The 12,396-nt window shown below is 40.0% G+C and overlaps 1 protein-coding gene across 1 annotated transcript; it reads left to right on the top strand.

Annotated features, from left to right (window-relative positions):
- The first annotated feature begins 876 nt into the window (after window positions 1-876).
- Window positions 877-8,403, top strand: tmem181 (transmembrane protein 181). Its single transcript, XM_070987615.1, has 17 exons — window positions 877-1,177; window positions 2,463-2,566; window positions 3,232-3,299; window positions 3,600-3,690; window positions 3,797-3,915; window positions 4,183-4,299; window positions 4,404-4,484; window positions 5,047-5,146; window positions 5,311-5,441; window positions 5,543-5,634; window positions 5,759-5,816; window positions 6,038-6,140; window positions 6,228-6,279; window positions 6,388-6,470; window positions 6,558-6,647; window positions 6,734-6,800; window positions 6,915-8,403. Exons 1-17 carry the CDS (start codon window positions 1,041-1,043, stop codon window positions 6,997-6,999), a joined length of 1,578 nt encoding a protein of 525 aa, XP_070843716.1. The 5' UTR covers window positions 877-1,040; the 3' UTR covers window positions 7,000-8,403.
- The last annotated feature ends 3,993 nt before the right edge of the window (window positions 8,404-12,396 follow it).

The following is a 12,396-nucleotide window of genomic DNA, read 5'->3' as shown; positions in this document are numbered from 1 at the left end:
TGTTAAATCTATCTTTAAACGTGTGTGGTCATGGCTTCTTACACATACACACATCGTTCACACAAGTTCACAAGTGTAAGCCACCGAGTTCAAGTTCAGAATTGCCTATGGACTTAGGTTGAGGATTCACTTTAAGCTGATTTCATGAGATGACCTGTTGTAGATACTGTAGGATTTGGCTTTTCTTTAGAAAAGATATGTGCTTTGTATTTGTAGATGTAGAATTAAATGACAAAAACACTTGAAAAGAAATCAGAGTCTGATTTGGTGACTGAACGTTTATAGTGAATGGATAGTAAGGCATGCCATGTAAATTATTTTATAATTGTATATGTCACGCATCTTTTGAATAAAACGTCATTGTTTCAGAAAAAGTGCATCTTGTCTCCTAAATATAGCCATATTATTGTTGAATTCAGATGTGGCATTGTTCAAATCAAGCCAGCTATTGGACTGGAGTTTACACAAGGTGGCTTCATAGTCCCAAACAGCAAACATGTTGACTTCCCATAGAGGGAAAAGCACAGGTGGACTAATGCTCTAAACAATGGCCAGGTTCCTCATAGACTGGTGGTGTATGAGAGGTATGGCATGTACATTCATTTGGTTTAGGGAAGTGGAAAATGTCGCGTTTAAATCCTGAATATGTGGCTTGTTCCAACCAAAAGCGTGTTTGTGAGTTGAAGACAAATCCATAAAACCCACAACACTGACCACAATTACTTTTTCAATGCGACCGCGCGGTCAGTCGAGGCAGCTGTCTGTCTCTGTCCGCGGTGCTGAACTCTGATCACTTGACTCTCCTCCTGCGTGTTGGATATGCGCTTCCGCCCCCCCCTCCCCCGTGTTTTTTTTTTTTTTTTTTTTTTTGACTGCTTTTTTTTGTCCTTTCTTCCTTTGAACGGACACAAACAAAACAGCCTCGGTTGCACATTCAATTAAACGACGTAACAATAATACAGACGCTTCATTGTGTCGTCCTCCAAAGGCCGCGGGTTGTTTCCCCATCGCCATTTTCAGCCGTCAGACGGCTCAGTGTGATGATGGACAACGACTACTCGTCCGGCTTGGAAAACCCTCTGTACAGCGAACTGAAATACTTCTGTCGGAAGATACAGGAGGCCTACAACGAGCTGAAGGAGGACCTGACACCTTACCGAGATGATCGATTTTACAGGTGGGTCTCCTGTTTGCCAAATCAGTTTTCCACTGCGTTACACAATATGGCTATTTTGGCGCTGGATGCTGTCAATGATAATTTAACAGTCTGCTACTTAAGACGGGACTGTTATTGTGTATCACAGGCCTAGTGTGTTATGACGGTAGATGCACACGAGTGGTGTCCTGACACTCGTTTATTGTTTTATCTTTTGTCGTTTTATATTTTTGAGGATGTCAGACTAACGGGTTAGAGCATCCCTAATAGGTAAATTATTAAATAAATGGAAAACGAGTGCACTCAATAATGCTTTCTATTTTTTACACGTATTCTCAATATGTACTGTTAGCTAATCCTACAATTCAGGGGAAGGGGCCTCTTGATTCCCATCAAAGGCAACAAGTGTTATGTTGTGAAGGGGGATTTAATCATGCGTCTGCATTAAATGGTGGTGAAAAGTCATTTTCCTACTTTAAAATCTACATGCTGACGTTCAAATAGGAAGAAATGAATGAGGATTGCTTCCTAGCTCATTAGACTTCATTTTAGCCCATTGGAAATTAAAAGTCAACGCTGACGTACAGCGTGGCCTGCTGCGCATGCGCGTACATGCGGTTCAGACAGTGGATAGCGGTTGTATACTTTCTCGACTTTAAACCGTTCGCCTTTTAGCTAAATAGAATAAGTCTCAGCTACGAGTAACCATGTCGGCCTAAAGTTATACGTTGGTACGCATATGTCAGCTTCAAATACTAAGCAAGCATGTATATTTGAAAAAACAAAAAAGGCGGCCGAAGGACTGAGGGACAAACCACTTTCCTGCCTCCTATCTTAAACAAGTACCCTTTCCCTTTCACGTTCCCTTCCGCTTACGTCACGTGACCACGGTCCACCCCATTCGATGACATCGCAGTCCAGTTGTCGCAGACTGATGTTGATACACGGATGTGGATTCACTGCGAAATTTTAACAGCTTTTCTCGGCACCGAGACTGCGAACCGAAAGAAATGGAGCGGTAAGTGTAAGATTTGGTCCGCGGATACAACCGACGTGTGTCAGCGACGTTTCAGTGTGTGAGAAGAAGTGTTAAAGCAGTGCCTTTTCTGCCATCTGCTCCTGCTAGCGTAAAGTAGCATGGAAGCTAGCAGTGTTGACATATCCGCTCCTGAGCTACGGGATGTAGGGGAGCAACTTTAAGCATTAAACAAACATTATCCACGTCGATTTGTTTCTGTCGCTTCATGCTAGTGGTTCTGTGTGATAAGTCTGTGTGTGATAACTAATGAATGTCTCCCTGTGACAGACTGGCCCCCATGCGGCTCTACTCCTTGTCCAAAAGGCATTTTGTCTTGGTCTTCGTGTTGTTCCTGATCTGTTTTGCTCTCACAGTCTTCATTGGCATTGCAGGTATGGCTCATGAACATTTCTGCGACATTCTCTAAAGCTGTGTGTTTGCCAGAAGTCATTAAAGTACAGACTTTAGGTTGTGAGATACTGAGGAAGTGAGTGAGTCATTCTGCCTCAACCCACCAGCTGTTCAAGCTGATAAAATACTTGAAGAATGTGAATTGCTCTTACATTGCTCCTTTCTGGATGGCCCAGTGGTTCTCACCTTTTTTTTTTCTTTTTTTTTTTTAAGATGTACATCTTTGGATGCAGACAGCTGCTTAGTATTTACTGCATTAGTTAAATGTATTCAACTCTAACACAGATGCACAGGTTCAGGGAGGGAGAGGCCAGTCAACAGTTTGAGGACCAATTACACAGTCTAATTTAAGGAAACCTGTTTTTCATGACTTACCTGGCTTTAGGCTAGAAAAGCAAGCTGAGAGAAGAATAATTAGCAAATTTGTTAATCTTAGTTCCTGTTGCGTCATAGAGTCTTTTCCCCTGGGGTGTCTAAATTCATTTTTGACATACAGGTACCAAAAAGTCCAATAATGTTTACATCATAGATATGACTTGTCCAGCTTGTTTTTTGTTGAATATTTTGAGGTCAATGAGTGTTTTACTCTTTTTTTGGGCATTGCTTTGTGAAATATTGATTCATTCTGTTTTCTTCATTTCTGTAGGTCCTAGGATTATTTCTGAGCAAGAACACAATGGTGATCAGTTACTTCTCAAAAACCTCTCTGTTAAGGTAAGATGTCTTTTTATGAAGTTACAGATCCAGTGATGCATGTACAGTGGAGGATTGTCTTGCAGTACAATGCGGACACAGATGTCATATTTTGTTCTGAACTGTGTGATTCCAACCTGTACCCTTCCACTCTTAATTTAATGTGTTGTCCTGTGGTAAAGAGAAAATCTTTTATGTTATGATGTAAACAAAGATGCCTTCTCACTGTAATAGCATCTTGTGTGTTTCACTGATTGCCATTGTTAAGTATCCCGTATATTGATTAGCAAATTCTTTATGTCATTCATTATATGTTTTCAGACTGGGCCCTTCAATCTGGTTTCTCCCCCCCTCACCACCTATAACCAGCAGCTATGGCTCACCTGTGTTATGCAAGCTGAACACAGCAATAGTAAGACCACAGAATGAGCTACAAACATCATATTATATATCAGATATTATTTTGTAAACATATTTGGCTCCAGCTAATAATATGTTTTTACTGCCGTCTGTGTCAGTGGGCGACTTTCTGCAGCATTTCGAGATCACGGTTGAGCTGAAGGGAGTGATGCAGGATGCCAGTGTGATGCACATCAACAGTGTGCACCCGAAATCCCGAACACTACACTGCGGGGCTGTAAGTGTCAATCAGCTACCCAGCCACCTTTCCCTCTCGCACTCGCATTTCATTGTCATTCATCATTTAGTCAGGCAGCAGCAACCAGCGCAGCAGTGTGAACTGATGAAGTGCCATTTTGATGTAAGATGAGGCTGCAGGATTGATTTGATCAGGATGTTAGACAGACAGATGGTGACATCCTGAGAGCAGCTCATTGTACGTTACAGTTGGACTGTTGATTGAACCGACAGAGATGCAGATTTTTGTTTGTTTGTTTCCTTACAGAAATGTGATGAGATCATTGTGCTCCATCTTGGCTATCTGAACTACACCCAGTACCAGGTCATGGTCAGCTTCAAAGGCCTTGAAAACATCACATATGACATCAAAGTGAAGTTTGTGGTAAGTTACAGTTTTTTTTTCTTCAGAATAGTTTGAACTTGGATCAGTTTCAGGCTTTTCACTCTCTTTCTGTCTCTCTCTCTTTTTTTAAAATTTCTCCTCAGTGGAAAACATACAACCCCACCTTCTCGCAAGTGGAGATCTGGTTCCGGTTTGTCTTTGTGGTGTTGACATTCATAGTGACGGTAAGAACACAGATTACTTTTTGCATCTTAATCTCAACAGTGCAGTCAATAGAGTGCAGATATCCACCAGATGTGTCTGGAGGCTTGTGGATGTGGAGGAGTGATGCAGGGTAGGCTGTGTGTCCAGCATGTATGCCTGAGAGTTGTGGAATGAAGGGGGGGACACTCTGCAGGTTACATTATTAAGGAGTAACCAGAGGAGATGAGCTATATGGAGACAAAACCTACTGGTCAGTTAAGAGGAGCGAGGAGTCAGCAGTCAAGCGGCATAAAACAGAGCAATCGATATAATAGGTTTTCCCTTAAGCATGCAGCCATAAATATGCACCAAAAATATTTGGCTGATTGGTCAAGTCATATGTGAGATCATCTGCAGACAGATATACACACACACACACACACACACACACACACACACACACACACACACACACACACACACACACACACACACACACACACAAAACCAAATGCATGAACTAGAGCAACTAGTGTAAATCAGTCTTCAAACTGATTTTCATCAACTGAAGGACTAAAGATTTTTTTTCTCTGCATGTTCCAGTGTTTGTTTGCACACTCACTGAGGAAGTTTTCTATGAGGGACTGGGGTATAGAGCAGAAGTGGATGTCCATCCTGCTCCCTTTGCTGCTACTCTACAATGGTGAGTTTCAGTATTATCTGTCAGTCATGTTTTAGCCTGAATTTACTATTCACATGTGTCAGCTGGAGATCTTACTTTACACATGTCCTGTCCAGTTTTTTTTAAAAATGTCAGACTTGTAGTTCAGGTGTTTCGCTTATTGTGTTGTTACTTTTGCTCTTTAGATCCATTTTTCCCACTGTCATTCCTGGTGAACAGCTGGTTTCCAGGGACGTTAGATGCTTTCTTTCAGGCTCTGTTCCTGTGTGCACTGCTGCTCTTCTGGCTCTGTGTGTATCATGGCATCAGGGTTCAGGTGAGTCCATGACTATACCTTAATGGCATGGCACCTTAATGGTTCCCTCTCATTTCTAGCTTATTGTGAATCTTCTTTCATGTGTTAATGTTATTTCTCAGGGTGAGAGGAAATGTCTGACGTTCTACCTGCCTAAACTGATCATTGTGGGTCTTCTATGGCTCTCAGCGGTTACACTGGGCATCTGGCAAACGTAAGTCTGACCTCACTGGCCAAGACCAAACTGTGAAAATTAAAGCTGAAAAGTCTCAAAAAGCTGTGTAAAGCCAAAATAGCACAGGGCTGAAAAGACCTACTCTATTTTTCTGAACTTGCAGGGTTAACGAACTCCAAGACCCCACCTATCAATACAAAGTGGACATAGTAAACTTCCAGGTGAGACCTTTAAACAGTAAATTGGATCATTCTTATGAAGTAGGAGTTGAAGATTGAAAAAACAAAACGATGACTGGTTTTGATGCTTTTAGTCAGTAAAGGTGCAGGCTGTGGTAAAGATAGAGACTGAGTGTTTTGACAGCTTTGTTTCATGCAGTATAACCAGGGTTTATGTCTTCATTTGCCCAGCAGTTTAATGAAGTCATATGTTATTTCTCCAGGGCATGAAGGTCTTCTTCCTGATTGTAGTTGCCCTCTATGTCCTCTACCTGATCTTCCTGGTTGTCAGAGCTTGTTCCGAACTCAAGAACATGCCTTACTCAGGTACCACAACAGACTAAACCTTTCTGGATTTGACTGAAGTCGGCCCCTTTCACTCTGATATTAATGTGCTTTGTTTTTCATCACTAGATCTCCGGCTCAGGTTTTTGACAGCGCTGACGTTTGTAGTCCTCGTTATAAGGTATGTTTTCAAGAAAACTAAAATCACCCTCTTGTTGACTTATTTTTCCCTCTGTGGTTAATTTGGTTTAATCTAATCGTGTTGTTCTTGTTGCACTTTCTCCTCCAGCATGGTCATTCTCTACCTGAGGTTTGGTGCCAAGGCTCTCCAAGACAATTTTGTCGCTGAACTGTCTACTCATTACCAAAACTATATCCTTTCAAACTATATTTCATTGCAGCCATGATTTTGCTTAAATATGCTATGTGAGATGACATGTTCCTTAACTCCAAACATACCAGCCGAATTTTTGTCATTCTATGGTCTGCTTAACTTTTACTTGTACACATTAGCATTTGTGTATTCCCCCTCCAAAAATGCCCTTTATGGTAGGTGATACACCACAGTTTCAATTTCAGTTTCAGTAATCAGTAAACTGATATATCAAGTTAACTGCTTTTGCTTGATTTCCCAGACTCCCAGTTGAAGGACAATCCTGCTTTCTCCATGCTAAATGACTCCGATGATGAAGTAATATATGGGTAAGTGTTTGTTTACTTAATTGCTTGTCTGCCTTCTTGGTCCTTACAGTTCAGGACCTAGTATTCCTTGTTAACATACATAAACAAACTGATGTTTTCTTTGCCTTTGTAAAGGAGTGATTATGAAGACATGCCTTTACAAAACGGACGTGCTATCAAAGCAACTGCCAAGTACCAGGATGAGAGTGACAGTGACTGATGGGGATGTCTTGTGTCCCTGTTGGAAAGTATGAGAATACTACACAACAAACTATCAAATGTGAATAAGGAGTACCCGCATTGGTAATACGAAATGTATACTGTTAGTGTACATAAATATATTTTTAAAAAAGATGAGTTCAATGTCGACTGAATGTACTGTACCTTTACTGAAAGTTGAGGCATGAAGCCACTCAAACTATTTTCTTCATTGTTTGTGCTTTTGGACTCATGGAAAACAAAAGAAACACACTGATGTAAAACAATACAGTTTTTACCAGTTTGTAAACTTTTCCCTCATAACCAGCATTTCTTCACAACATGGTAGTAAAAAACAATCGGGGAAAGTGTCAATTGGGGTTAATAATTTTGTGAAATCAATGTTTGTTTTTTTTTCTAATGCTTTGCATTGAACCACTGTTGTCTATATTTGCACTGTTGTTTTTGTCATTCCTTTCAACTCTCTTGACAGTCTGAGGTGGGTGAGAAGACATACGTCTGGCCAAAGCTGATGTCAGTATCATGATACTGGTGGTAGAATTTAGTGGAAGCTTGTGCTGCAGCAGCAGTGAAGTGCACTCTGACAGCACACGCTGAGCGAGTGAGACGAACGGGGAATTCAAGTACCATTGCAGTGTTGGCTGTTAACAAAATCTCTTTGTCCTCATACATCTTTAAAGAAATATGGAGAGAGCCTTATCTGGAGTGGGTACTACTTATCTCTTAGTCCTTACCAATTCTTCCCTTGGAAAGACGCTTTGTAATTGCACTTATTGAAGAATTGTATTTATTTTGCCGAAAAGTGATGACGTTTGACAGTGTATTATCTGCTTGCTTGGATGGATGGATTTTGATGAACTGCATGGATTTTACACAACTTTATGTATATGAACTACTGATCTATCATGTTATACATTTCTTATCCCTGCACATGCAGTACTCATACAATTGGCCAAATATATTTTGCCTTATGTAAACGTATTATTTTAAGTAATCATTTTTTGTCCTGTAACTTTCCTTACACTGTCTACAGTGTGAGACTTGCTGTCCTTTCTTTCGTTTTATAAAACTGGAGCTTATGGACAAAAACAGCCAAAACAAAAGTGCTTCTGTTCTGTACAAATAATATCTCAACATGTATTCTCATCAAAATGGTGCCTTGTCTTTACAACACTCTGTTTTCCTCTGAATGGGCAGCAGTCTCAAATTTGTAAATGCTTTGACATAAATGTACAGTTTTGAGTCTTTCATTGTGAATGTAGCTTATGATTGTTTAAGGTGGTCACATGAGGTTGTTGTGGGTCCTAACATGTTGGAAGTTCTTGTAATTTTTGTTGCTCTGAGATAAAAGCTGTACATGTAGCACTCTGTCATGTCACATGTAAATAAAGCAAATTATATACAGCATAGTGTTGTTTAAATCAATTGCAAGAATTAAAAACACTGGCGATGCAGTACATGGACTTGTTCTCCCATCTCACCGCACAGCTTCCTGTTGGGTGTAATACAGAACAGGTTCAGTGACACCCTTACATTTATACGTCATGTTTATTTTACCATCAGTAGAATTGTCCCAGAAGCATGTGCTGGCTGTTTGCAGGCCTGCTCCTTTTTTCCTGCATTATGATGCAGGTTACTGTGAGAAAAAACAAACACACGTGAGGAATACGACTTCCGGTTGCCTTACTTCAGAATAAGATGTCGTCTTTACAAAACACCTCGACTTGAGGAGCGACAGAAGTATTCGGAGCAGGACAATGAAATAATTCAGCGAAAATGCCTGAATTCAGTCACCGCTCGGCTTAACGATACTGGAAGTGAACCACGCCTGCTTATGGTAAGCTGTTGTTCACCAAATTCTCCGGACAAAACGTATACAATCACAATAGTCGGAGGTGTAGTTATGCAGTAGCGGATCCACTAGGTTAACATTTAATCTGTAAAACGCTTGAAATAAGATACCAGCGCTATTCTGCAAATGGACGGCCTTATGAAAAACAGAGAGAAACGAACTATTTTCCTTGACATATTTGGTTTTATTTAAGAGGCGACCCTGACAGTTACCAAATTCGCCATTTACGAGTTTGCATACGATTAAGTAACTCCTTAACCATTGAATGTGGACATTTAAAGACAACACTGTAAAAATATGCAAGAGTAACGAACTATTTATTTGGAGACCAACAGTCAAGCTTTCTACTTTGTGCTCTCTGTCCCATTTCGACCAAAACGTGCAGTAACAAACGCTATTTGGCTCTTTAACTTCGTGACACATTTATTGCGCTCAGCATCCGGATGTACTCTTTAACAGAAGTGGCTCGGATGAAGTTTTAATTGCAACTGCCATGAAACGGTAACTGTTTTGATAAATGTATCTCAAAACTTCATGACAAAAACATTTATCAGGGAAACGATCTCCCCCTGCTGGTAATTTGTGGTAACACTGACTTTACGTAACACTGACGCACGTTTCGCGGTAGTGACCTTCATTTAGTAATGATCGCCATTGCCCGCCGTCGCGAGTACAGATTTAGGTAGGTCAATGCTTTTACAAACCAGCTCTTTTAAGATAGCGTCTTGCTTGTGAGCCATCACGGTCTTTGAGCTCTACTTGTCGTGTTCAAGTGAGCGTTGTACCGTTTGCTTGTTAAAATGTTCGTGTTATGCTGCTAACGTAACCGCAATGCTAGGCTAACTGATATGCTAATGTAAATTGTCAGATGAGGCTCGGCTAACTGACATGCTAATGTTAAAGTTGTCAGATGAGGTTCAGCTAACTGACATGCTAATGTTCGTAAAATTTGTCAGGTGAGGCTTGGCTACCTGATATGCTAGCGAAAGTTGGAAGATGGGAAATGTGTTAGTGTGAGTAAATATGTATATCCTCTATACTGCAATTTAAGTAGTAAGTTATCGAAAGTAGTTCTGCTTTAGCATTTATGCTATCTAAATCGCTAGCCAATTTGGCCTTGAAGGAAGCGCACACCCGGACGACCCTTAACGAACATTCGGTATGTGACTCATGTGATAAAGGTATTCACTAATAATATCCTTTCCTTACGTCGTTGCTGTTCAGTAAAGTTTAACCTGAAGCGTTTGGGTTCTCCTGAGACAGTGTCGCTTTTGAATTTTTGCTGCGTCACATGAAGTTCGCGTTCAAGTTTAAGTAATCGTATAAGGTCAGTATCAGTCGTAACTTTAGTGTAGCGTTACATATCTGCTCTCACAATTAGAAATATTTTTAAGTTCAGATAGCAATTGAGCGGCTGCTCTTAACGTTGTAACTTGTTCATGAAAATCGTCTTTTTTTTTCTGATCAATTTGGATTGAGTCGTTTGTTGGCATTTTAACTTTTATTTTGAAAGCAAAAATGCCGGAAGTTGAAACAGTCATCCTGTTACTTAGATGCACTGTGACGGTCCCGTGGATGCCGCATATCCCGCTGTGGTATTTTGAGAGATTTTACACATACACTTACTCTTGTCGTTCTCTCCCGTCTAGAACCTTGCTTGTGATATGTGATGGCATCTCGAAATTTTACCTTTTGGAGATTTTAATATCACCTAGAAGCTTATTTCAAGCTCTTTTCAAATCGGATTTTATTATTTTTATATCTGGTTTGTATCAAGTGTTATGATCACTCAAAGTCAGCTGATCAGTAGGATTTTTTGGAGCAGAATTTTGACAGGTTTGACAAGTTGGAACAAGTTTAAAGACAAAGATTCTAAATCAGAATACTGAAATATCTGAAGGTAAATGTCAGTCACTTTGCTTTAGTAAAACACATATTTGTAGTCAATGTACATGTTGTAAAGGATACAAAAGGTCACTTGGCACCAAGCAACATACAACGCTTATAAATTAGTTGAATTTTCAGTATGTCTTTATTTAAAATGACACTCAATCAGTTTCACTTAACGCCCATGTTTTGTCTCTTCATAGAGTCATTTTGTTATAGTCATAACAATTATTACAAGGATAAATGTGTGTATGTAAGTCACTTTGGATAAAAGCATCAGCTAAATACATAAAATAAATAAATCACAAAATACATTTCATAATGATTTTTTTTTTTTTTTTTTTTTCAGCTCTTCAGCTAATTAGTTAACCTCTTGAGGCTGGGGGCAAACCAAATCCTTTTGTTCACGGTCACAAATTCCCTAATTTCATTGTAAAGGTATTGTTGCTGCTTAGCATCAAGGTCCTTTGGGTTAATTTGATCAGGCAGAGGATGAGGGTCAACACTGTCAAAGTCAAACCATTTTTCCCTAAGTTTTGGGAAACTTCTTCACAGCTGAGAAACCTTTTCATTGTGACTGATGTGGCGCCATTACTGAATGTGAAATGATGATAACTCTTAATACTCTCAACTTTTTTGAAAAATGTACTGAGAAATGTGCTCCAGTCATACATGGGCACAAGAACAGTACCATCCTCTCTACCACAAAGACATGGAACATTGACTCCAGATGGACTAGAGGTTTGAACAACATGGGCAATGTCATCTAAACAGTCAACTTTATTCCTTTCTTAAATTCTGTTTGAAGAGCGCAAAACACCAGTCAAAGGAAAACTTAGTATGTCCAGCAAGGAGAAAATTAATTTTGATTGACACGTGAACTTGTCAAGACATGCCACAACAGATACCACATCACAAGAGTTCTTGCTTTGTCCTGCACAGTTATCTGTATGCAAGTGCATATGTGTTTCACCTAATCCGTAGTTGTCCAGAATAAAGTGACAAAGGCTAATAACACAGTTGCCATTTTTACCAGTCTGTAAACATTCATCCAGTAGAAAAGTGACCTGCTTTGGCAAGGCCTCGCATGCTACGCCAAGAACTCCATACTTTCACAGTGTTTTGAAGTACATTGGCCCTGGTTGGAGGGGATCACTGGGATAGTGAATTTGCTGTGCAAAGTCCATGCTGTAATGTGCCATCCCCTCATAGCTACAAGGAACATGCGGACCTAACTCTAACCCAACAGGCAAGTTTGACTTTGAGTCCCTACAAAGTTGCTGATAGTATGAACATTTTAATTCAATTCAGTTCAATTCAATATTCCTTTATTAGTCCCACGAGGGGAAATTCCAATATACAGCAGCATCAATAAAGTGTATAAAGTATTAGAACAAGTGCAATGCAAATTCAATATATATAAGAGTGGGATAAAAGAATAACGTCATCCTAAGAAATTGCAGATAGTATTTACTGATTGTTATGCACTGATTATTGCATTATTGCACAGGTTATTGCACAGATTGTAAACATATTATTGTACTGATTACTTGGAGCAGTTTCTGTTGTACAGTCTGACGGCTGCAGGAAGGAATGACCTGCGATACTGCTCCTTCACACACTTTGGATGTAGCATCCTGTCACTGATGGAGCTGCTCA

Source organism: Chaetodon trifascialis, chromosome 19 (genome assembly GCF_039877785.1).
Source record: "Chaetodon trifascialis isolate fChaTrf1 chromosome 19, fChaTrf1.hap1, whole genome shotgun sequence".
Lineage (NCBI taxonomy): Eukaryota > Metazoa > Chordata > Actinopteri > Chaetodontiformes > Chaetodontidae > Chaetodon > Chaetodon trifascialis.
The sequence above is the reverse complement of the archived record's forward strand: the minus strand, read 5'-3'. Positions and strand labels throughout refer to the sequence as shown.

What these genes read in the sequence shown, in the direction of transcription:
- tmem181 (XM_070987615.1), top strand. Translation starts at nt 1,041, where the DNA reads ATGATGGACAACGACTACTCGTCCGGCTTGGAAAACCCTCTGTACAGC. An exon ending in GAACACTACACTGCGGGGCT is followed by an intron (nt 3,916 to 4,182) that starts GTAAGTGTCAAT and finishes GTTTCCTTACAG; the next exon opens with AAATGTGATGAGATCATTGT. An exon ending in ACATCAAAGTGAAGTTTGTG is followed by an intron (nt 4,300 to 4,403) that starts GTAAGTTACAGT and finishes ATTTCTCCTCAG; the next exon opens with TGGAAAACATACAACCCCAC.